This window comes from Heterodontus francisci, chromosome 4 (genome assembly GCF_036365525.1).
Source record: "Heterodontus francisci isolate sHetFra1 chromosome 4, sHetFra1.hap1, whole genome shotgun sequence".
In the NCBI taxonomy this organism is placed as follows: Eukaryota; Metazoa; Chordata; class Chondrichthyes; order Heterodontiformes; family Heterodontidae; genus Heterodontus; species Heterodontus francisci.
The window spans coordinates 178,792,944-178,818,821 of NC_090374.1; the positions used below are offsets into that span (position 1 = coordinate 178,792,944).

Genomic DNA, 25,878 nt, shown 5'->3' on the forward strand with positions numbered 1-25,878 from the left:
CAGCATTTCTACCATCCTCCCAAGTATGATAATGTTCTTACCGAGATCTCATCACTGCTTTCCTTCCTCTGCCTCTGCGCTGAACGACTTCTCATCCTCAGTGATTTCGACCTTCATCTCAACTCCTCATGTTCTCTCTCCTCTGACCTCTTATACTCCCTAAATATCTCTCTCTTCCCTTATAAACTCTGCAATCCATATTCATGACCACACCTTTGACTGGGCCATCTCACATGGTCTTGCTAGTTCCGTTGCATCAATCACAGATGAGGTCATTGCTGATCACTTCCTTGTATCACTCTCCACCCACATCCCCCACCCATGCCCAACCCTACTTCCTTCTGTATCCATTCCTGGAAAAAACTATTGCCCAATTCACTTACAGCTGCACTTTCAAAGTCCCAACTGTCTAGCCTTTGGTCCTCCACTCGCCACAACTTTCCTGCAGCTACTGATTTGTTCAGCCGCACCCTCACCTCCACCTTTGATGCCCTAGTCCTCATAAAATCATTGCTCTTTCTCACCCTGGCCGTTCCATCTCGCACAGCCCTCATCTCTGCTCCCTTAACTCCAAGGAACACAGACTTGAAAGGATATGGCAGACAACAGGTTTAGCCATCCACTGCCAGATCTGGCTGGACCACTTAAAACACTATCAAGTCCTGTTCTTGTCTGTTAAAACTGTTCACTATTCCTAGGATCATCCTAGAATGCAAAGATAACCCCCAGCTTCTTTTCTCTACTGCAAACTGTCTTCTTAAACCCCTATCCCCTGTCTCCTCCACATTCACCTCCAACAATGTTTGAGGAGCTCCTGGATTTCTTTGTCACTAAGGTTTGAGACCATCCGATCAGCTGCTTCTGCCATGTCCCTCTCTTGCACTAGCCCATGGGCCACACATCCTCTAAAACTCCCCACCCACCGTCATCCTGAACTCGCACCTTCCTCTGGCTTCTCTCCTATCTCCCCTCATGCCCTCTCCGAGCTCATCTTGTCCATGAGACCCACCTCCTGTCCCTCGACCCTATTCCCACTAAACTGCTGATCACCCAGCTTCCTGTCCTGGTTCCCATGTTAGTCGATATTGTTAATGGTTTTCTTTTTTCAGGTGTTGTCCCTCTCTCCTTTAAACATCCCATCATGACCTCTCTCCTCAAAAAAAAAAACCCTTGACCCCACTGTCCTTGCAAACTACTGCCCTATCGCTAATCTCCCTTTACTCTCCAAAATCCTTGAATGTGTCTTCACCTCCCCAATCTTTCCCAGAACTCCATGTTTATTTTCGTCCAATCAGGTACCTGCCCCACCACAGTATCAAAACAGCTCTCTTCAATGTCACATCTTATTTGACTGTGACAAAGATAAACTTTCTCTCCTTATCCTTCTCGACCTGTCTGCAGCCATTATCACGGTTGACCACACCATCCTTCTCCAATGCCTCTCCACTGTTGTCCAGGTAAGTGGGTCTGCTCTCATCTGATTTCATTCTTAACTATCTAGTCATCGCCAGAGTATCACTTGCAATGGCTTCTTTTCCCATTCCACACCATTACCTCTGATGTTCCCCAAGGATCTATCATTGGCTCCCCCCTATTTTTCATCTCCATGCTGCCCCTCAGCGACATTACCTGAAATCCCAGCACTAGTTTTTCACATGTACAGTGACAACACCCAGCTCTACCTCATCACCACTTCGCTTGACTCCTCCACTGGTGCTAAATTATCTGACTGCTTATCTGATATCCAGTACTCTATGAGCAGAAATTTCCTCCAATTACATTTTGGGAAGACTGAAGCCATTGTTTTTAGTCCCCATAGCTACCGACTTTATTCCTCTCCCTGCAACAGTCTGCTACTAAACCAGTCTGTTCACGTTCTTGATTTCATATTTGACCCCAAGATGAGCTCTGACATCACCCCTGTCTGGGTTCATCTGCTAAAACCCTCATGCATGCCTATGTTATCTCTAGACTTGACTATTCAATCCACTCCTGATTGGTCTCCCGTAAACTCGAGGTCATCCAAAACTCTGCTGCTCATGTCCTAACTCGTGCCAATTTCCATTCATCTATCACCCCTGTGCTGATTGACCTACATTGGCTCCTGGTCAAGCAAAGTCATGCTTTTAAAATTCTCATCTTTGTTTTCAAATTGCTCCATGGCCTCACTCCTACCTATCTCTGTCTTCTCCTCCAGCCCCACAACCTTCAGAGATATCTGGGCTCATCTAAATTTGGACTTGTGAGCATCCCCAATTGTAATCGCTCCACCATAGATGGCCATGCCTTGAGCTGCCTAGGACCTAAGCTCTGGAATTCTCTCCCTACACCACTCCACCTCTCTACCTCACTTTCCCTCTTTAAGACACACTTTAAAACCTACCTCTTTGATCAAGCCTTTGGTCGTCTGATCTAATATATCCTTATGTGGCTTGAGTCATATTTTCTTTACTGCTCCTGTGAAGCACCTTAGGACATTTTATTAAGTTGTCATGCAGACCCCCACCTGCCAAGAATGAGGCATATTAATTTTGTCATATGAACATTGATTTTAAACTGTTGCTGGAGTGAAGTAAGGACTTGTTTAAAAAAATTCACTAGATACTCGGCTGGGAAAATATTTGCATACTAACAGACAGTGCTTGGAGAGACAAAGAACTATTCCCTGGTCCATTTAACCCAAAATGGACTGTGATCACCAGAATTTGAAGGTGAGGAAGCTCACATTTCAGGATGACTGCTAAGATGGCAGAATCCACAAATAGAAGTGATCAAACCAGCTAGTCACATGACTAACCTGCTGGGCAACCTGGGGTTTTTTGAATTGTGCCACAGAGAAAGGGAGAAGGCTGTTGAAACTGAGATTGGAGCAAGGAAGCCACTCTCACTCACTCTCACACTCTCTCACACTCTCTCTCTCTCTCACACTCTCTCACTCATTCTCACTCTCTCACTCACTCTCACTCTCTCACTCTCCCAAGCCACCAGACCCATGGAAGACACATTAACCTCTGGAGAAAAAACACTCTGACATCAAAACAAATTGAAGCGTGAACTGGGCCCCAACAGCAGGACTGACCGCCACCAAAGACTCCACATTGAACGTAAAGGATTGTAACTACCAGATATTGCCTCAAACTTTTCCCCTTTATTCCTTCTACTTTTTCTGTCTCTGTGTGTATGTTTATCGCGTATACATGCTAACGTGGTCGCGTCGCATATTCGTAGTCGTTAACTGGATTAGAGTTTTAAGATTAATGAACTTCTACCATTCTTATTTAAATCTAAGAAAACCTGTCCAAATTGATTTCTTTGCCTTACAATTGGAAATCAGTGAACAAGGATTCACTAAGGGGGAGATAAAACATGGTGTTTTTCAAAATTAAACCATGTTACGGTTAAACTAGGCAAAGACTGAGAGGGAATCCCCCAGACCCCTCTCACCTGGTCGTAACAATGTTAAAAGCACTATATAATTATGAATTGTTCTTGAGGTAGAGCGTTCCACATTCTTGGACGAGGGCAGAGTCAGTCTAAGTGATATCTCCTTCAATCTCTCTTTAAAAGCTCACCTGTGAATAATGTTCATTTGTGCGAGATACACCTGTCCTTAGATCTGTTCCCCACTTGGGAGTCTATACCTGCAATAGAGGGAAACCTTAAAAAATCAGTGAGAAAAAGATTTTTTAAATGTCCAGTTTGTATAACGTAATGAGAACTGACAGCAGAGTTACAGCATTTTGATTTATGCAATAGAAGCTTCACTTGGATACGATGCCCACCAAATGTTACAGGTCATAAGGATCCCAACACCTGATGCCACTACCTAGGAGTGAACCTCCTAAAACACACCCCTTTTTATTTGTTCTCGTGATGTAAGTTAACAATTGCCCATCCCTAGCTGACCTGAGTAGGTGTTGCTGGACCTGCTGCTTGAGCTACTGCAGTCCTTGTGGTGACAGTGCTCCTGCAATGGTGTTGAAGAAATTCCAGGATATTGACCCAGCAATGATGAAGGAAGAACAGTGGGTTTTTACGGTGATTTAACATGGACTGTTACCTCACCGTGACTAAAAATTTATTGAGTTTGGAGTGGAACAATGACGTCGTATGTTGATGTCCCATTGTCTGGTATCTCTGCGTGGCGGAGTTTATGGCACAGCCAAGTGGTTTCAGATGTTGTGTAGGAATGGCAGATTGGAGGCTAGGTGCTTCTGTCAAGAAAGGGATATCTGAGCGGTATCTCACTCCCAAACAAGTCTGATAGTTGTACAGAAAGGAAACTTGAGAAGAGTATTTGTGGCACTTCTGAGATCAGATCACCGGTCTCATGGTTTGTGATCCTAGTAAAAGACGCAAGAAAAATGCGGAGTGGGGCAGCAGGAGAGAATGATTGTGTCGTTTAATCTGCACTCTGTATACATGAAGCCCACTTGTCATATGAGAAGATCCTGTTTTTGTTTTGAGAAGGCCAGGTAGGAAGAACGATAACCGACCTTTGGCAGCTTGCCAAGTGGCCATTCATCACATGCTAGTCCAGTCAATGAATGTCAGTAGGCTGCTTGACTGGTGGGGAGAGGGATAATCAGGCTCAATTCTGTCCTGGTGTGGTATCCACGCAATCATTTCTCAGCAAGAGTCACCAAGTAGTGATCAGGAATGGGATGCATGGCTGAATGGTGGGAGGGCGGAGGTGGGGTTATAGAGATCACTGTACCATCCACACCGCCACCCTGACGGAGATCAGTGAGCTGAGCACAGACGACAATGACTTGCATTTATAATAGTGCCTTTAATATAATAAAATGTGCCAACGCACTTACAGGAGTGTTGTCAAACAAAATTTGGCATCAAGCTGCATAAAATATTAGGACAGATGAAAGATAGCTTTTAAGAAAAGTCTTAAAGAAGGCTAGAGAGGCTGATGTGTTTAGGGAGTGAATTTCAGAGTTCAGCACCTAGGCAGCTGAAGGCACAGCCGCCAGTGGTGGGGGTAAAGGAAATGAGGAATGTGCTAGAGGCCAAAATTTGAGGAGAGCGGAGATCATGGAGGTTTGTAGGGCTGGATGAGGTTACGTGATAGGGAAGGAGTGAAGACATGGAGGGGTTTGAACACAAGGATGAGTGTATTAGTTTTAAGGTTTTTTTGTTCTTTCATGGGATGTGGACATTGCTGGCAAGCATTTATTGCCCATCCGTAATTTCCCTTGAGAAGGTGGTGGTGAGCCGCCTTCTTGAACCGCTGCAGTCCATCTGGTGCTGGTGGACCCACAGTGCTGTTAGGGAGAGAGTTCCAGGATTTTGATTCAGCGACAGTGAAGGAATGGTGATGTAGTTCCAAGTCAGGGTGGTGTGTGGCTTGGAGGGGAACTTGCAGGTGGTGTTCCCACTGCTGCCCTTGTCCTTCCAGATGGTAGAGGTCGTGGGTTTGGAATGTGCTGTCGAAGGAGGTGTGGTGAGTTGCTGCAGTGCATCTTGTTGATGGTACACACTGCTGCCACTGTGCATTGGTGGTGGAGGGAGTGAATGTTGAAGGTGGTAGATGGGATGTCAATCAAGCGGGCAACTTTGTCCTGGATGGTGTCGAGCTTCCTAAGTGGTGGTAGAGCCACACTCATCCAGGTAAGTGGAGAGTATTCCATCACACCCCTGACTTGTGCCTTGTAGATGGTGGACAGGCTTTGGGGGGTCAGGAGGTGAATTACTCGCTGCAGAATTCCCAGCTTCTGACCTGCTCTTGTAGCCACAGTATTTATGTGGCTGCTCCAGTTCAGTTTCTGGTCAATGGTAACCTTTAGGATGATGATAGTGGGGGTAATGCCTTTGAATGTTGAGGAGAGATGGTTAGATTCTCTCTTATTGGAGATCGCTGTTGCTTGGCCCTTGTGTGGCGTGAATGTTACTTGCCACTTAGCCCAAGCCTGAATGTTGTCCAGGCCTTGCTGCATATGGCCATGGACTGCTTCAGTGTCTGAGGAGTTGCGAATGGTACTGAACATGTCTAGCACAAGCTGTATTATAGCATATGACATTTCAAATCGGCATGAAAATATTCTTCAGTTCTTCATGATCCATATTTGGAAAGGTGAATGGTTCAAAAACCCAACTGCCTAAAGTATCGATATTTTCAACCTCCCATGGGTATGTTTTATGAATATCGGTCCTGGAGGTTTTGGGTGAAATTGATCATTTCTATGAAAACAGGCTGTCGATTACCTATTGTGCATTTTGTTTAATCGCCGAACACCAATTTCACCCCCTTGGTTCCTACAAGCCACAATGGGATTGGGTCAAATTATTTTGTAAAGGGATCATTTCTGTGTGCTGTGGGATCTGACAATGCACACAGTAGATTTCAGATATATAAAAAGCAGTGATTTGCCTATTGAACTACTTTGGGATTTTCATAAAATATTCAATGTTATTACTGCAATGAATGTTTTAGATGTCTTATCTGTGGAGGATATGTTGTGTCAACAATGGAATATTCAGTTAATTCCGTCAGCCAGTTAGATCTGGTAACTTAGGACCTGTCGTACTCTGTTCTACGTTTTGTTCACACAGCAATTTTTAAAAAATTCTTAAAATTTACTTTTAATGGGTTTCATTAAAAGTGCAGAGAATACTTTGATTACTGTTATTCATTGTATGACTCGAAATAGCAGGGAGTAAGCATTAAATTCATGGAGCTTATTCTGCCCTGTCTCCTCATAGAATCAGCAATGAATGTGAATGTTTACTTGACGTAAACTCTCAAAAAACCTGATTGACTTTCACATTTACTATTACAGTAATAATGCAGGCTACTGAGACCCTTCTGGATATTGTGTAATGTTTGGTTTCAGTGTGATAATAGGCTGATCATAAAGAAATTACAGCAATATATGCTGTGTAAGAGAGTGTTATGGCCCATTTGTGCTGTCTTGGGGATTGGTAAGAAGTGAATTTATAAGCTGGTGAGTTTCCAATTTCATCTATGCAATCAAGGGACTCCAGACACTTTTCAATGACCTTTAAATTAGTGGTCAATTACAGAGAAACATGACTGTCTGTAGTGGCACCACTATTCCCAGCCAGAATGGATAGGATTCAGTAATTTCCCTATCATGCCTCGAGACTGCACTGCTGTAAGTAAATGGGATCGATTTTATGCAGAGCATTTGTATTCTGTAACTATCCTCCACTCACTGCATTTTGCTGGCAAAATCACCTTGCTTTTATCATGAGTTATTTTTGCTGTAGTTCGTGGACTCTTTAATTAGATACTGGAGACTGTTTGCTGTATTGTGCTGCTTAAATAGACTCTGTTTGCCATAAAATAGACTGCTTTAAGTCCTGCCCTTCCCTCCAACTCATTGGCTGGCATAGTGGTATCAACAGACAGTGAAAAAACTTTGACAGAAGTTTCAGAATGGTACTTCTGGCCCCTAGAGATGTTAAATGGTATCAGGAGAAGAAAAAGAATTGAAAATTTAACAACTTCAGGCCATTTAGTGGGGGATGCTCTCAATTTATGCTCAGTCATTATTGAGGATTAAAAAGGACAAAGATGATCATGTTAGAGAAATTTGTTCCGCCCCGAGACTTGGCATAATCTGAATCAAGCCAGCACTTTATTAATGTCTCAACCAGTTCTTGGCCATCCTTCCCCTGCAGAGGGGTTTATTATTCATGTAATGCTCTATTCCTTTGTAACTAACCTTGGCCGTCACCTGTGGGTTGTGTTTTTGTTTTGTATAGCCCTTTCTGGAAAACTGAACAGGTTTCCGACGTTTGATGGCGAACTGAAGGAGCTCTGCACAAGCGCAGTCAGTGCCAACACCACAAAGGCGACGCTGTATTCACTGAATGTGTGGCGATACTGGTGTGTGACGCGGGAGTTAAAGCAATACATGGACATTACCAAGGTAGGTCATCTGAATACTTACATAGAATGTACATTATAGAACAAGCCATTCAGCCCAACTGCTGGTGTTTATGCTGCACAGAAGATTCACTCTTCCTATTGGCATATGCTTCTATTCCTTTCTCTCCTGTGACTATCCAGCTTCCCTTTAAAGGCAAACTTCTACTCAGAGCAACAGTAGATATGATTTTGGAGAGAGAAAGGATTGAGGGATATGATGGTGAAACAGGGGTTGATCTGTTAATTAAAAAGACAATAGGTGTATTGGTCCTAATGCCCATTTCCTATTCCTGGAGCCTCATGTTTTAACCAAGTTGCAGGAAGGACTGGTTTATGATTGCAGGCACCAGGGCTTTCCTACAGCATTAATTTGTGGCTAGTATTAATGTGCTTTTACATTACTGTGATTACACCCGCTGTTCTGCTTTCGACACTTGCACTTTTTGGTGTAAACAGTTCAGGAACCAATGAGCCCTGTTGTTGGGTTAAGGTCACCTGTTCATGTCGAGTAATGCAGGGGGGCTGGTCTGCCATCTTTGACGTTCAGTAGAATTGGGATCTTTGCAATATGCAGCAAAGCTTAGAAATCAGAATGATAAAAGGTGACATATGGGTCACTCCCCTGAACCAGCAACAATTTCACAGGGGAGCATTAAAGTTCTTTTATTAAGGCAAGGCACTTTAAGTGTTTCATTAAATATTTGAAGGGAGGAAAATTTGCAGAGCTTTGGGGAAACAGCAGGAGAGTGAGATGCAATTGGATAGCTTTTTCAAAGAGTTGGCACAGACATGAGGGCCAGAATGGTTTAATATTCACGTCAACCTTTCACCTGGTTGGATTGCAGATGGGGACTGATTTAGAGGAGCCTGATTTGAGTGGTGACTTGCATTTCAAGAGAAGCTAGATACGTATACAAGAGAGAAAGGAATGGAAAGTTATGCTGACAGGGTTAGATGAAGAAGAGTGGGAGGGAGGCTCATGTGGAGCATAAACACCATGTAGACCAGTTGGACTGAATGACCTGTTTCTGTGCTGGAAACTTATTCGATGAATCTGTGAATACGGTGACTTAACATAAAGAGTGAAGTCTGGGTGTTGTAGTTTCATTCACTTTTACGTGAACATGCATGTGGAGGCAAGATGTCTTCCCAGAGAGGGGTAGGGAACCTGCTTGATTTTGTAGCTGGGGTTGGACATGTTTCTGGAGTTTTCAGACACCTGACTTCCTGTCTCCAACTGCCCACCCTGTTCAACAAAAAATAAAAAAACATTTATTTAAAAATGATTTTCTCCTGCGTGGCTCACTGTAGTGACCAGGCCATTAATTTTTAATACCTGGAGACTTCAGGACATTTCTGGAGGCCTGGCCATTAAGTATTTTGCATACTTTTTGAAATCCCCTCAGGGTCATCTCTTTTTGAGGCTGAGCCCGAGAATTCTTCGTAGCTTCCCACTCTCATCACCTTCTCAAGGGCAATTAGAGATGGGCAATAAGTGCATGTCACCAATGCCCACATATCATGAATGCATAAGAAAACCCACAATTGGCCTCATTGATCTCTTCTGCACTGCCTGCTAATACCAGTGACATGTCCTGTACTGGTATAGTCTAAGCAAGGATGCTGAATAGCTTTCATTGCGACTTCTGGCAATTTAAAACCAACTGTTGGAGCAAAATGGCCGGCATCCTGCTGGCTTTGCTCAGTGTTTAGAGATGCTGAGGCAATGAGACAAGTATGTTTTCCCCTCAGCCTGCTCTCTTGCACCTGGGGATTAAATGTACCTTCCATTTTCCAATGTGCACCTTGTCTATTGAACTTTATTTTTCATTGATCTTGGTTGCCCTTGCCTCAGCTCATAGTTCACTCCCAAACTTGCTGATTTAACCTCCATTTATTGGCTGCCTCCTGTTAGCCAATTAAAACTGCACTGATAAAAGTTTGGGAGCAGTTCAGCCAGGCTGCTGTGACCAGGAAACAAAGAAGCTTCAAAGAACAAGTCACAAATATCAAGTACAAGAGTGAGCAGTGGGCTGTCCTAATGGCTCAGTAGGACACAGGTTTGATCCCCATTCTGAGCAAAGTTAGCGAGGTCTCTGTGAGGGCACTGGATGGGGGTACTGCAGTGGTTGAAGTATCACCAGCCTAATTTGGGGGAAAGTGGGGAGCAGCTGGAGTTCTGGCTCCTGATCGCCATCTGGAGCCAACTGCAGGGCAGTGCATGTGCAGGGACTGAATCAGGCTTCACAGTGATGGCCTTCAAGACCAAACAACCTACTGACCATCTAGGCTGGCACTTGAGGAATAACTTCTTGGGCAAAGTGCTTGGGGGGTGGTTAGCACCAGTGGAACTGCACCCCACTCATGAGACAGCACCTTGCAGGTGAGGAGGGGAGTGTGTGTAATGGGAAGAGCGCTCAAGGAACTGTGTGATTTCAGCATTTACTTCCTCACTGTTTCCTCTCTGTTAAAGATTTCACCTGCGAAGCTCAACGAGTTGCTTGAGGACTTCTACGTGACCGTGAGGAAGACTGACGGCTCCGACTTCCTGGCCACCTCCCTGCATGCCATACGGCGCGGCCTGGACCGCGTGCTGAAGAATGGCAATGTAGGCTTCTCGATTGGGGACGCTGTCTTCAAGTCCTCCACCCAGAAGCTGAAGGACAAACTGAGGCAGCTGAACAAAGCAGGCATGTCCGGCTCGCGATCCCGGAACATCATCTACTTCTCCAGCCAGGACGAGGAGGAGATGTGGCAGGCTGGCTACCTGGGTGACGCCAACCCAGTGGCTTTGCTGAGCGTAGTGGTGAAATTCAACTGCCAGTATTTCAACATGAGAACCTTGCAGGAGCATGTGGATCTCATGTACGGGGACATTGAGCTGCTGAAGGACGCTGAGAACAGGCCCTTCTTTGCCCGGACTGACATGGTCAAAAGAGAGAGCAAGGTATGCAGTAACAAGCTGTGCTTTGGGCAGATCTACCACGAGCACTCGGACGGACTCAAGAGGTGCCCATACTGCCTGTTGTATAAATACATGTACACCCACCGGCCCCCGAGCCAGCGGGATCCCAAGTCATCCTTTTACCTCGTGGCCAGGAAGGATTTCTCCCAGCTGGACAACGTGTGGTTTGAGGAGCAGCGAATGGGTCTTCGCTCCCTCAGGGCCGTGGTCCCCAAACTAGCAAAGAAGGTCAGGCTTGAGCAAAGTGAGAGCTTCACCTTTGTGTCTTTCACGCAGGCCTCTCTTCTCAAACCTGGAAAGTTCATTTCTACCAACAGCTGAAGATAGTCTGCATCCTTTAGATCAAAAGAGTGTTTCAAATGTACAACTTCGAACAAAGGGGGAAAATAGTGATATGGATAGCAGTTCGAAGTAAAAGACAATGTGATATTCAGAAGGGGGCAATAGTTACTCATTTAATCATCCATTATCCTTTTGTTACAGTATTTTCATTGCCATTTTTAAAAAAAAAAACTGTCTTTTAACTTCTGTTTCAAAATAATTCAAACAAAACTGTAAACTATTGCTGCAGGAATTAGGAGAGAGTGGGAATTTACTGGTAAGTAGTGGGTGAGTAGTGCAGAAAGTGTGTTTTTAATCAAACTGAAATTTAACCTAGTTTTCTTAATTTAAAAAAAAGCTCCACATCAGCGCCAGTTAACAGTCAATCAGGTGTAAGTGGGTCCCTGACTAGGTGTTAATAATGTTGTGACTGACCAGTTGTATCTAATGTGTTTCTGAAGGGATATCTTCAAAAAGCACAGAGCTTGAACAACAGTTTGGTGAGAGTTGGGTAAATCTGCTAAATGGAGTGGTTTTCTTAAGAGCGATGATGGGTATTTGATGAGAGTGGGAATTTGGTGCAGATGGGGAAGAAGGTGCTAAGTGATTTAAACTAAGGGGCAACAGTGAATATAAGTAAATATATAAAAGATTAGAGTACTTGATTAGATGTAAGGGAATAACATGTACGCTGACAACGCCCAGCTTTAACTCACCACCATCTCTCTCGACCCTTCCACTACTATTGCTTTCAGTCCCCACCACAAACTCCGTTCCCTAGCTTCCAATTCCAGCACCCTCCCTGGTCACTGTCTGAGACGCTTGCAACCTTGGTGTCATGTGTGACCCTGACGTGAGCTTCCGACCAACATATCCGTTCCACCACAAAGGCAGCCTATGTAAAATTGCCTATCTCTGCCCCGCCTCAGCTCATCTGCTGCAGAAACCTTCATCCATGTTTGTGTTATCTCTAGACTTGACTATTCCAATGCTCTCCTGGCTGTCCTTCCACCCTCCATAAACAAGCTCATCCAAAACTTTACTGCCTGTATCCTAACTCCAACCAAGTCCTGTTCATCCATCACTCCTGTGCTTGTGTGTCAAATCCCACGAGGGCATCGCCCTTCCCTAGCTCTGAAACCTCCTCTAGCTCCACAATCCTTGGATCTCTGCGCTGCTCCAATACTGGCCTCTTGCCCATCCCCGATTTTATTTGCTGCACCATTGGCAGTTGTGCCTTCAGATTCCTGGACCATAGGCTCTAGAATTCCCTCCCTAAGCCTCTCCATCTCTCTACCTCTCTGCTTTAAGATGCTCCGTAAAACCTACCTCTTTGACCAGGCTCTTGGCCGCCTGACCTAATATTTCTTTGTCAAATCTTGTTTGATAATGCTCCAGTGAAGCGCTTTGGGATGTTTTACTACATTGAAAGCGCTATATAAATGTAGTTTGTTGTAGATAGACCTCTAGCAAAATAATGGGAGAGCTGAGACTCATGGCCTGCAATTCCTGTGCCATGTGGGAACTCCAGGACATGTCATGTGCCCTGGCTAATCACATGCAGGAAGTGCTTCCAGTTGTTTGAGCTTGAGGAGCGGGAAGCTGAGAATTTCCTGGAGCGCACATTCCTGGAGGTAATCACCCTGCAGCTATAGAGAGTTAAGGTGGATAATAGGTGGATGGCCATTTGCCAGGGTAGGAAGAGCTGGACAGTGTAGAAATCCTCCAGGAGTGTGGCACTTTCAGTGCTGAATACCAGTGAGGGTGATATCACCTTGGAGGAATACAGTCAAGAGCAGACCCAGCATGTCGTGGGGCAGTTGACTGCACAGAGAGATACAGCAACGCGTAGAAATGCTGTGGTCATAGGGATTTAATAGTCGGGGGGGATAGACGGGCCTTTCAGCAATGACCTACATGAGTCCTGCATGGTTCGTTACCTCCCTGGTGCCAGAGTAAAGGACATCACAGCATGGATGCAGACTGCAAGATGTCATGGTCCACATTGGAACCAATAACTGATAGGATAAGGGGTAGAAGTCCTAAAGACTGAGATTATAGGATCTCAGCAGAAAGTTACAGAGCAGGACTTCAAAAGTAGTAATCTCTGGAGTACTCCCAGTGCCATGTGCTAGGGAGTATAGGAGCAGTAAAGTAAGGTAGGTTAACGTGGGGCTGGAGAAATGGGGTAGGAGGGAGGTTTACACTTTCCTCCTGTCTGACAAACAGCTGTTCATCACTACTTTCTACTTTCTGTCCCTTAGCCAATTTCATATCCATGCAGCCACTTCCCCTTTTATGTTGCCAGCTAATCTATTCTCATTGCCCCTGTTATTTCCTGTTCAGTTTTCCCTTGTACTTTTTGTATTCAGCTTGGTTCTCTGCTGTATTATAAACCTGACATTTAGCGTGAGACACCTTTTTCTGTTTCATTTCAATCGCTACGTCTTTAGTCATCCAGGGAGTTCTAGCTTTGGATGCACTCCCTTTCTCTCTCGTGGGAATGCGTCTAGTCTGTACCCGAGCTATCTTCTCTTTGAAGGCCTCTCATTGCTCATTTACTGTTTTACCTGCTAATCTTTGATTCCAATCCACCTGGGCCACTGAAATTAGCCCTCTCCCAGTTGAATATCTTCCTGTTTGATTGTTCCTTGTCCTTTTCTATGGCTCTAAACCTAATGATATTGCGATCACTGTTCCTAAATGCTCTCCCACTGAAACATCTGCCCTTGCTCCACTTCATGCCCCAAGTAAGTTCTCTTGTACATATTTGAGGAATCCCTGCTGCTCTGGATTTTACACTTATTTTCCCAGTCTATGTTAGGATAATTGGTATAGGTTCCTCCTGCCCCAGGACTGGTCCCCATACCTCAGGAATATGAAGCCTGTAATCATGTCCCCCAGGAGTTGGTATTAGGGCTACTTCTCTTTTTGATATATATCAATAACCTGGACTTGGGTACACAGGGCATCATTTCAAAGTTTGCAGATGACACAAAACTCAGCAATGTAATAAACAGTGAGGAGGATAGTAACAGTCTTCAGAAGGACATAGACTGGTGAAGTGGGCAGACATCTGGCAGATGAAATTCAAGGCAGAGAAGTGTGAAGTGATTCATTTTTGATAGGAAGATTGAGGAGAGGCAGCATAAACTAAATGGTACAATTTTAAAGGGTATGCAGGAACACAGAGACCTGGGATGTACATACACAGGTCTGTAAAGATGGCAGGACAAGTTGTGAAGGCTGTTAAAAAGGCATACGGGATCCTCGACTTTGTAAGTCGAGGCGTGGAGTACAAAAGCAAGGAAGTTATGCGAGACCGTTCCAAAACGGTGGCTCGGCTGCAGATGGAGTAGTGAGGCTAATTCTGGGCCCCACAGTTTAGGAAGGATGTCAAGGCCATGGAGGGTGCAGAGGAGGTTTACTAGAATGGTACCAGGGATGAAAGGCTTCAGTTACAATGAGACAGTAAGGAAACTGGGATTGTTCTCCTTAGAGTAAGAAAGTTAATGGGAGATTTGATATAGATGTTCAAAGTGATGAAGGGTTTTAATAAGAGTAAATGAGGAGAAATTGTTTCCAGTGGCAGAAGGGTTGGGAACGAGAAGGCACAGAGTTTAGGTAACTTGGCAAAAGCACCAGAGGCGACACGAGGGAAAAAAAATTATGCAGTGAGTTAAGATCTGGAATGCACTGCCTGACCAGGGTGGCGGGAACCGATTCAGTATAACTTTCAAAAGGGAATTGGATAAATACTTGAAGGGGGACCCGTTACAGGGCTATGGGGAAAGAGCAGGGGGCATGGGACTAATTGGCTAGCTCTTTGAGAGTTTAGACAACAACAATGGGCCAAATGGCCTGCTTCTGTACTGTATCATTCTGTAATGCTATGATTAAGAGAAACACCTAGACCAACAGAGAGTTTTCATACTGTGTTCACTCAAATTATTGTAAATTTGTGTTTTCGTTTTGATGCAGAATGCTACTGTAGTCCTTGGGTTCATGATTATTAAAACTATTTTTTTCTCATTTCTGTTTCTCCCTTTCCCCTTCAGATTTCCAACATAGATTGCAATTCTGCTATTTAGAGCTTGTACCTTAGTGTTAAGCAGAATTATACATAGCTGCTTTGTGTAACAGTGGAGAATTTAAATAATGGGCAGTTTTCTACTAAATGAACTGAAATGCCAATAATTTTCCCCGGTGCAAATAAGTATGTCAAACTTCCGTGAACTCTCTGCTAACTACCAGGTCACCACTCCATGTGTTTTCCACATGAATAGTGATGGGATTTCATTTTCTTCGTTGGATGTTATAGACTCCTGCTTAATTAACCCTGCCCCCCAGCCAGATTGGGGTCATGTGAGGTCATTGGGATTACATTATTCAAAAATAAAACTGCGTGAAAAGTCCAGTGTGCCCCTGGACTGTGTTATGTTCTTTTTAATGTACCACAGCTGTGTACTAAAAAAGGGGATACCAGGATTTTTTTGTTAAGTTGCTGAAGTAACATTTCCATCATCTGTAGCCCTGGGTGTGAGTTGCAGATTGTTTTCCAATGGCAGTTTGATGCTACAAATTAACTGGTTAAAGATCAAAGTATTATAGGTTGTACATTTCCATACATATGAACATTGGTTCATACATTTTTACATGTACTACAGAATCATTTATTGCATTCCTAGTTATACATTTTTTAAAATAAACTAAACCCTCCCACTCTTGTGAGCAAGTATTTCTCTGTTTGACAGTCACCAGTTAAGTTTAAAAAAAAAATTTCACCAGGATGGTCTGCTGGTCGTTGGCACATTCCACTACCTTGCCCAATTTGCAGTTCGCACATGAGTCTGAGCGGTGATTGTTGGCAGGTATTTGATTGGGAGGACTTAATATCCCAGGTGAGCCTAATCCTGCCCTTGACCAATCTCCAGATACTTCAACAACTGAAGAAGCATCTCCTCTCGGAAAACACAGTCAAAAGTCAAACTCAGAACTATCTAGCTGGTCTCTACGCACACAACCAAATGAAGTGGTACCACTTCAGTAAGAAGATGAGCCTTCTGATTTTAGTGCTCAACTTGATCATTTATAAATCGGCTAGGCCTCAGATAGAGTATGGTGTCCAATTCCAGGCACCACACTTTAGGAAAGATATCAGGGCCTTGGAGAGGGTGCAGAAGAGATTTACTGGATTGGTACCAGGATGAGGGACTTCTGTGAAGAGACTGGAGAAGCTGGGGTTGTTCTCAGAGCAGCGAAGGTTATGGGGAGATTTAATATGTGTTCAAAATTCTGAGCGTTTTTAATAGCATAAATAAGGAGAAGTTGTTTCCACTGGCAGGCGTGTTACTAAGCAGAGGACACAGATTTAAGATAATTGGCAAAAAAGTTATGGGGGAAATGAGAAGAAATGAATTTACGCAGCAAGTTGTTGTGATCTGGAATGCACAACCTGAAAGAATTGTGGAAGCAGATTCAATAATAACTTTCAAAGGGGAATTGGACATATATACTTGAAGGGAAAAAGTTTGCAGGGCTATGGGGAATAAGCAAGGCGAGATGAACTAATTGGATAACTCCTTCAAAGAACTGGCACAGGCACAATGGGCCATATGGCCTCCTGTGTTGTAAGATTCCGCAATTCTTCTATCATTTCTTCCTGGTTACCTCCCAAAAGAGGATAGATTGCAGAATTTTGATTTCCCCTGATAGAATCAACAAACATTAAATGCTTACATAATGCAACATCTACAACCAATTTGCCTGCTTGGCGTGGGGAGCATCTCAAACCCATAAGTTTGCCTTTATATAAAACTTACCACATTCTCAAACAACTCAAAGCAGTTTGTATAATGAATTCCTTATATATAACACTTCATCTCTTTAGCAATGGTCTGCATTAATGTAAGGTGGATCCTCAGTTGTATGTTGCATACAAATAACAGTGGAGGAGGAGGCACTGGAGATGTTGCTTGTCCTATCCTTTTAGCATTGTGCTTTGTAAAGACAATTTTATGTGTTTATTAAAGTCATTTATTTCTTCCACAGTTTTGCGGTAAAGCCAACCAACATCACTTTTTTAAAGCAAAAAATTATCTGGTCATTGTCACGGTGCTGTTTGTGGGAGCTTGCTGTGCACAAGTTGGCTGCCATGTTTCTCTACATTACAACAGCGATTGCACTTCAGATATACTTCATTGGTTGTAAAGTGCTTTGGGATATCCTGGGGTTGTGAAAGGTGCCATATAAATGCAAGTCTTTTTTTGTTGTGTGCTTGTACTTCCCAATGTTCGTTTTCCTGGTCGCAAATGTTTTGTTATTTATGACTGTAAAAAGCATATCCTTGCTCAAGGCTGATTTCACTTTTTTAAAACTCAGATCAAGAGAAATTAAACCTTTGAAAAAAAATGCCCATTTAAAAGCCTTGGTATTTTAATGATATCGCACAAGTGACTTATTTGTCCAACAGATTCATGCTTGAAACAAGGGAACAGTCAACATTGTCTGACCTGGAACATTCTATGGTTGAACGGTAAAGCCTGGAATGACAAATGGCCATTCAACCTTTGAAAGACCAGCTATTATCCATTCGATCACTGCCTCTACCAAACTTGTTAAATCTCGGGGGGAAATGAAGGGGAAAAAAAACGCTGAACCTCATCTAATCCAATATAACCTCATCTGTCCTGGCTCAACTTGTAAATTTATGTTTGCATAAAATGAGATGAATATACACGGTATAGTTTATAATCTCATGGTTTAGTTTATATTGTGAGGCAGATCGTAATGGGAATATCAGGTGAGTTATAAGGAAGGGAAGAAGGAACAGTGGAAGCCAGTACAAGGCAAGGATACAAAGTTTGTCTGAAATGTGTAAATGTGGATGTACGTAGGGGATATGGAGGGTTGCAGGCATTCTGTACCAGTGAAAACATGCTACAAAGCTCTGATTTAGGGGGAAATCTTTCTGACCAAGGATATAAGAGATCACTGGGAAGAGGCCATTTATTCCATCTGTACACCTTGTGCAATCAGTTCTAACATGAACGTTATCAATTTAGCTTCTAGAATATTCATCCATTCTTTTAGTAAACTTTATTAGAATTTTTTCTTGATGTGAGTCCAAATCTTACTATCAGCTGTGCATTAACAACACTGCAGGAAATGCCCTCCAAACTTGGGTTTGACAGCTATGGTTGGTGTATTTCTGGAGGTTTCATCACATGACCTACTATCTTCAATCGTCCCTCCAAGTCAAACAACCTTTTCTCCGCCCTCCCCCCCCCCCCCCCACCATCTCCAACATTTTAATAATTATTAAACTAAAGAGTTGAAAGAAAATGGAATAGAAGTGTTTTTTTTTAATGCCGATATGATTATTCTTCTGGGTTTTGCTTGCAGCAGTGTACGGGAGATTCATCTTTAAATTCCTACAGACTCCAGGACAGTCCAGGAGCTGGTGGCAATTTGATCCATGCTGCTTGTGAATAGCAGTAAAACTAGAACAGATTCCTGTAGAGCTTCACTGCTCATTCACAGAGATTTTCCTTGGGGGTTCTTCCAGATACCTCTCCGACTAACTTTACTGGGCTCTAAAACCCAAGGCTGCGCTGTCTTTCCACACAGCTCAAATCCTGGATAGTGAGAATCATCCTTATGACTCTTCTCTGCACTGTCTCTAGAATTTGAATGATTCTTACTTCTTGATGACCAGAAATGGATGCAGTATTCAAGGCCTGACCAGAGCAACAACATTTTAATTTGTACAGCACCTCTAACATAGTAAAATATCCCGTGACGTTTCACTCTAATGTTATCTGACGAAACCTGACCAATGTCTTGTTTAAAGAGGTAAGTGTTAAAGGAGGAGAGAAAGGCAGGGAGATTTAGGGAGGGAATTCCAAAGCTCAGGGCCCAGGCAGCTGAAGGCACGGCTGCCAATGGTGGAGCAATAAAAATCAGGGAGGTGCAAGAGGCCAGAATTGAAGGATCGCAGAGAACTCCGGGATGTAGGACTGGAGGAGATAACAGAAATAGTGAGGGGGGAGGCCATGGGCGATATAGCCCAATACAAGCATTTTTAAAGTCATAAACACTGCTGCTTTTCAAATGGTTGCCTAAGTATATTAACAGTTTTTAATGTAATGAGTCCAGACAACTTGAATTGTTTGGCTGAGCAGTTGAATAAATGTGTGGTGTATATGACTTGTTATTACAGCGGTCACCTTTGTTTTTATAGAGGGTGATGATATTGGCATCGCGCATGTCGTGAGGTACTGTTCCCTCGTCCCAGCACAGGCATAGCAGTTCATGGAGTGCTGAGAGTATAGCAGGCTTGGCACTCTTGATGATTTCAGGGGTAATGCCGTCCTTCCCAGGGGCTTTTCTGCTGGCTAAAGAATCAATGGCATCACTGAGTTCCGATTTTGTTGGCTGTACGTCCAGCTCATCCATGACTGGCAGAGACTGTGCTGCATTGAGGGCGGTCTCAGTGACAACATTCTCCCTGGAGTACAGTTCCAGGTAGTGCTCAACCCAGCGGTCCATTTGCTTGCGTTGTTCAGTGATCGTGTCCCCTGATTTAGATTTGAGGGGGGCAATCTTCTTGATGGATGGCCCAAAAGCTCTCTTAATACCATCATACATTCCTCTAATGTTTCTGGTGTCTGAGGCCAGCTGAATATGACTGCATAGGTGTTGCCAGTAGTCATTTGCGCAGCGCCTGGCTGTTCTTTGTGCAGTGCTTCTGGCTGCTTTAAGTGCTACGGATGTTATCTCGCCGGGGGCTTTCTTGTAGTTCAACAGTGCAATGCGCTTAGCGGCTATGACAGGTTCCAGCCCTTCAAAATGAGATTGAAAGCCGTCTGCATTTCTCTTCACATGTTTGCCATAGGTGGTCATTGCTGAGTCATAGATGGCGTCTCTGATGTGGGCCCACTTGGTCTCAGCATCCCCTGTGGGAGTGTTTTGAAGGGCTTTTACAAGTGAATTTAGAAATTTTTGTAACAGCTGTGGATAAGAAATTCTGCTCGTGTTGATGCGCGGGTGGCCCTTCTGCTTGGAGTGATGCAGCTTCTTTGATTTGAGTCTAACCTTGCTGCACACCAGGGAGTAGTCGGTGTCGCAGTCCGCACTGTGGAAGCTGCATGTGACTTGAACACTGTTTAAGGAGGCTCGCCTTGTGACGATGAGGTCCAGCTGGTGCCAACGACGTGATCTTGGGTGCCTTCATGAAACCTGGTGACAGGGTTTAGTATGAAAGAAGGAGTTGGTGATGCAGAGGTTATGATAGGTACACAACTCCAGCAGTCTCTGTCCATTCTCATTCATCCTTCCAACACCATAGCGCCCAAGGCAGGAGGGCCATGAGTCAGGGTCGGCCCCAATCCTGGCATTAAAGTCCCCCAGCCGGAACAGGTGTTCGGTGTTGGGGATGCTACTAATGATATTATGGAGTTCCTCGTAGAACTGGTCTTTAGCTTCAGGTGGGAAGCAGAGTGTTGGAGCATAGATGCTGAGTAGGTGTACTGGACCAGAGGTGGTGAGCAGTCAGATGGACAGTATGCATTCCGAGCCATTTGAGGGAGGCTCTATCATGCTGAGCAAGGAGTTTCTGATGGCGAAGCCCACTCCATGCTGTCTTGGTTCTTCAGGATCCCTACCCTGCCAGAAGAAGGTGTAGTCTTGCTCTGTTAGAGATCCACTTGCAGGGAGGCGTGTCTCCTGAAGTGCTGCAATGTCTACATTGAGTCTACTGAGCTCGTTGTTAATGATGGTGGTCTTCCGAGAATCGTTGATTTGTATAAGGTCTTCCAACAGGCCAGGACACATAGTTCTGAAGTTCCAGCTTGCAAAACGGAGGGTTGGTACCTTCTTTCCTTTTTTCGTGCTGTTTGGTGCGGTGCTGCAGTCCACTTTTTGGGCAATGACCCTGAGCTCCAAGCACCCATTGAAGCAGGTGGACTGTGGCGGGACAGAACCTTATTGACCAGGGGCTGCCCGGTTTGAGGCGGGCGGTAGCTGTCCAGTGAGGTGAGATGACCCCTCAAAGGCAACCCGTGGCCCCCAATCTCTACGCCAATTGAGCTGGACTTATAACCCGTAACTACTGCCTTCCGTGTTGTTTTGGTCACTGTGAGGCGACTATGGAGTGACCTCTCCGTGGCGCCTGCCTGGGCGAATGTATGGAGGTTGAGAGTTGCCCAAGGGTCAAAACTCCCCTCTGGGCCTTTCTGGTGGGGTCCAAAGGAGTGCAGAGCACGACGTTTGGCACCGGTATGGCTGCAGGAACTGCCGGAAACATGCCAAAGGTGACACATGACCGCCTACGGGGTTCCGCTCCGGATTTTCTGTTGGGGTTTACTCCCTTAGCCTTGGTCTCTCCCGAGACGCCTACAAGGCAGTGGGGTTGTTAGGGCCCCTACACAGGGGTAGGAGGATGCCGGTGGGAGGAAGGGGTGCGAGGGGGAGGGGTGGAAGGAAGGGGTGCGAGGGGGAGCTGGGAAGGGGCTGTAAGGGGGAAGGAGGGGTGTGGGGGAAGATGGTGCGAGGGGGAAGCTGGCAAGGGGTTGCGGGAGGGGGCTGTAAGCTGGGAGAGTGGAGCTGGGAAGGGGGGAAAGGGGGTGCAGGTCGTAAACCATTTCAGTTCCCACCATCGATGCCGGGAAAGCTCATCCGCGTCCTCCGGGAGGTGAGCGACAGCCTTGGGCGCCAGTACCAGCAGAAACTCGCCGACATTGCGTTGCAGATGTTCTACGAGCCTCACATCTCCCGCGGGCGCTTTGAAGTTGTGGCCGAGGAGCTGTTTGTGGCTTTTTACGTGTTCAGGGCACCTTTTTCTCATGGCTTCCCCTCTGAAATAGTCTTATTTCCCTCGGGTTCCGCTGCTCCTCCTCCTCTACAATGGACTTACTGCACGCCGTGGCCAATCTGGACGGTGTAGACTACAGGATAGAAGATAAAAGTATCACCAGCTGTACTTTGTAATTTCGTCCGGATTTCATTCAATTTCATTGAGTGCTCAATGAGGAAGACAAAGAGCAGGTATGGCTGGGGGAGGGCAGTGGGCCCAGGTAACATTAAACTAGCTGTTAACTTGTAGTTAGGGCTAAAATGTACTGAATAAGGAGCCAGGGGAAGTTTAACAGTTTAAGAGGGTAGATTGGGGGAGAAAGCACTAAGAAAGGGAGCAGATGGCCATTGATCTCACCAAAGCCTTTGACCTCGTCAGCAGACGTGGTCTCTTCAGACTACGAGAAAAGATCGGATGTCCACCAAAGCTACTACGTATCATCACCTCATTCCGTGACACTATGAAAGGCACAATTCAGCATAGTGGCACCTCATCAGACCCCTTTCCTATCCTCAGTGGCGTGAAACAGGGCTGTGTTCTTGCACCCACACTGTTTGGGATTTTCTTCTCCCTGCTGCTCTCACATGCGTTCAAGTCTTCAGAAGAAGGAATTTTCCTCCACACAAGATCAGGGGGCAGGTTGTTCAACCTTGCCCATCTAAGAGCGAAGACCAAAGTACGGAAAGTCCTCATCAGGGAACTCCTCTTTGCTGACGATGCTACTTTAACATCTCACACTGAAGAGTGTCTGCAGAGTCTCATTGACAGGTTTGCGGCTGCCTGCAACGGATTTGGCCTAACCATCAGCCTCAAGAAAACGAACATCATGGGGCAGGACGTCAGAAATGCTCCATCCATCAATATTGGCGACCACGCTCTGGAAGTGGTTCAAGAGTTCACCTACCTAGGCTCAACTATCACCAGTAACCTGTCTCTCGATGCAGAAAGCAACAAGCGCATGGGAAAGGCTTCCACTGCTATGTCCAGACTGGCCAAGAGAGTGTGGGAAAATGGCGCACTGACACGGAACACAAAAGTCCGAGTGTATCAGGCCTGTGTCCTCAGTACCTTGCTCGACGGCAGCGAGGCCTGGACAACGTATTTCAGCCAAGAGCGACGTCTCAGTTCATTCCATCTTCGCTGCCTCCGGAGAATCCTTGGCATCAGGTGGCAGGACCATATCTCCAACACAGAAGTCCTCGAGGCGGCCAACATCCCCAGTTTATACACACTACTGAGTCAGCGGCGCTTGAGATGGCTTGGCTATGTGAGCCGCATGGAAGATGGCAGGATCCCCAAAGACGCATTGTACAGCGAGCTCTCCACTGGTATCAGACCCGCCAGCCGTCCATGTCTCCGCTTTAAAGACGTCTACAAACGCGACATGAAGTCCTGTGACATTGATCACAAGTCGTGGGAGTCAGTTGCCAGCGATCGCCAGAGCTGGCGGGCAGCCATAAAGGCGGGGCTAAAGTGTGGCGAGTCGAAGAGACTTAGCAGTTGGCAGGAAAAAAGACAGAAGCGCAAGGGGAGCGCCAACTGTGTAACAGCCCCGACAAACCATTTTTTCTGCAGCACCTGTGGAAGAGTCTGTCACTCTAATATTGGCCTTTATAGCCACTCCAGGCGCTGCTCCACAAACCACTGACCACCTCCAGGTGCTTACCCATTGTCTCTCGAGACAAGGAGGCCAAAGAAGAAGAAGAAGATGTATTGTATAATGAGTAAGCTTGCAATCTACAGCAAACAAAACTTGCAACACTTCCATACATAAGCTGCTCACAAAAGACTGTATTTGGCAACATCGTAAACCTGCAGTAACCTGAAGCTAAGTGAAAACCCAGCAGCCGCAGAGCACATAAAATAAAAACTCAGGAGAGAATGAGACTGAGACACTGGCTGGAATTTTACAGCTGTTCCCAACGTCTTCCCACCTCTGCTGCAATTTTACGTCGGGCAGTGGCAGTGAGAAATGGCCCGCTCACCCCAGGCCAATCAAGGCCCTTAAGTGCTCAATTAACTACCACTTCTACCAGCGGCGGCCGGGCAACAAAGGCCCGCTGAACGACGCTAGGTAAAACCTGGCCGGCATCTTGCAGGGTGGTGGTGGGGCGGTGCTCTCATGATTGGACACCCTGTGCTTCTCGGAGGGCCCCCCACCCCCACTGGACAACACTCTTCTTCCGCGCCCCCCCCCCCCCCCCACCGCCTCGCTGGGGCCAGGATGATCGTCTCAGGCAAGGCCCCAAAAACCTACCTTGGTTTTGGGGCCGCCGTCTTGTTGCCGTTGGCTGGGTGCAGTCCCAGCAGTAGCCCTGCTGGGACTAAGAATTGCCAGCTCGTTGATTGGCCGGCAGCTCCATTAGGCGGGACTTCCTGCCTCAAGGAGGTGGAAGTGCTGCCCAAGGCCAATTAAGGGCCTGGGGAGCCAGGCCAGGATTTTTCGCTCCCCAGGACCAGCGGAGGCGGGCTTGCCGCTGACTTTTCGGCGGGTGGGCCAGCCCGTCAAATTCCGGCCACTGTTAGCAGTGCCACAAGAGGTCTACTGACCTCTTGGTCAATGCCATAGCACCAACCCCTCTGCTCAGTGCACCATACCTCCATCAGTCACCCAGTACTCTCTGGCACTCAGGACTCACACCAAACATCCAGATACTCCCCTTCACCCTCGTATATCTATCAATGATGCCCTCACACCCACCTCTCGCTGCCTCCACGTACCCACAGCTATTCAGCTATGACAAGTACATTACCTGACACAGTGCTGCACAACTACTGACATCTTGTCCTCTCTCTTGCAGGACAAGGTAGCCCATAATAGAAGGGAGAAGAGCAGAGTCAGTGGGGACAAGGACATCTACTCCTGGGACCCGCGGAGGAAATGGTTCTCCTCATCATGGGTCCAGCTGTGACAGAGCCCATGGTATTTCATGTCGTTGAGAACATTGAGGATGATGGTATGTTCCTGCCTTATGCTCCTTATTATGGACAGGTGGAAAGGGGTGTGGGTGGTTACCACTGTTCACCTCCCAACTAACCGCAATTGTGTTTTGTTAAAAATGATGCGTTAGCCCTAGACTGTCTTTCAGGTCAACTAAACCGACCAATGTCAGGGATTTTTTTTAACCTACAAGAAAACCTATTTATTTCCCGAAATGGTCACAAACTCACCCGCCCAGACATCCACCCACACACGCATACACAAGAATTGATAGATAGAGAGAAAAGGGCAAGATGCAATTCAAGTCCAAAGTGAGTTAAGTGTTTGTGGTTTACAGTAACCCGCTGAACCTTCGTAGAAGGAAAGTTTTAAAGTTGCAGGCCTGGGTGTTTGTAGTCTTGAACTTGAGTTGTTGTCGAGTTCTATTGGTTACAACTCAGCACAAAGCTGGTGGTGTAGATTTTGTTACCTTCACAGATGGAGAGTCTCAAAGTCAGTTTGTGCTGTCTCTGCTGTAGTGTTCCAGTTATTGTTCAGAGTAATTCTTGCTTGGCACAGCCTCTGGCTGGACTGGCTTTGAGGTTTTGGCTTGATTTTCCCTCTCTCTCCAGAGGGCTACCTTTTTAAGGTAAAAATCCCTCACATTAGAGTTTCTGTTGAGAGACACATGGCCTTTTCCCCTCGTGTGACCACACAGTGGACCAGGATATGATAACCATGGCTATAGATTGATGCCTGAATCGGAACCAGCCTGTTAACATGATGCTGCTTCACACCTATTCATTTTGGTTTGAGCTGTTAGTCAGTCTGTCTCTCGACCCTTTGTTAGTTCATACATGTCGGTAGGGGTCATCAATATGCAATAGTACTCTTTTCAGTTTCAAAGGGGT

At 45.6% G+C, this 25,878-nt stretch overlaps 1 protein-coding gene across 1 annotated transcript in view; it reads left to right on the plus strand.

Moving 5' to 3' along the window:
* Window positions 1–15,224, plus strand: part of LOC137368849 (uncharacterized protein KIAA1958) — a 114,942-nt gene extending 99,718 nt beyond the window's left edge. Inside the window, exons 6-7 of the mRNA XM_068029056.1 lie at window positions 7,741–7,907; window positions 10,380–15,224. Of these exons, the coding sequence (XP_067885157.1) occupies window positions 7,741–7,907; window positions 10,380–11,192 (980 nt within the window). The 3' untranslated portion in view covers window positions 11,193–15,224. The remainder of the gene's footprint in view (window positions 1–7,740; window positions 7,908–10,379) is intronic.
* The last annotated feature ends 10,654 nt before the right edge of the window (window positions 15,225–25,878 follow it).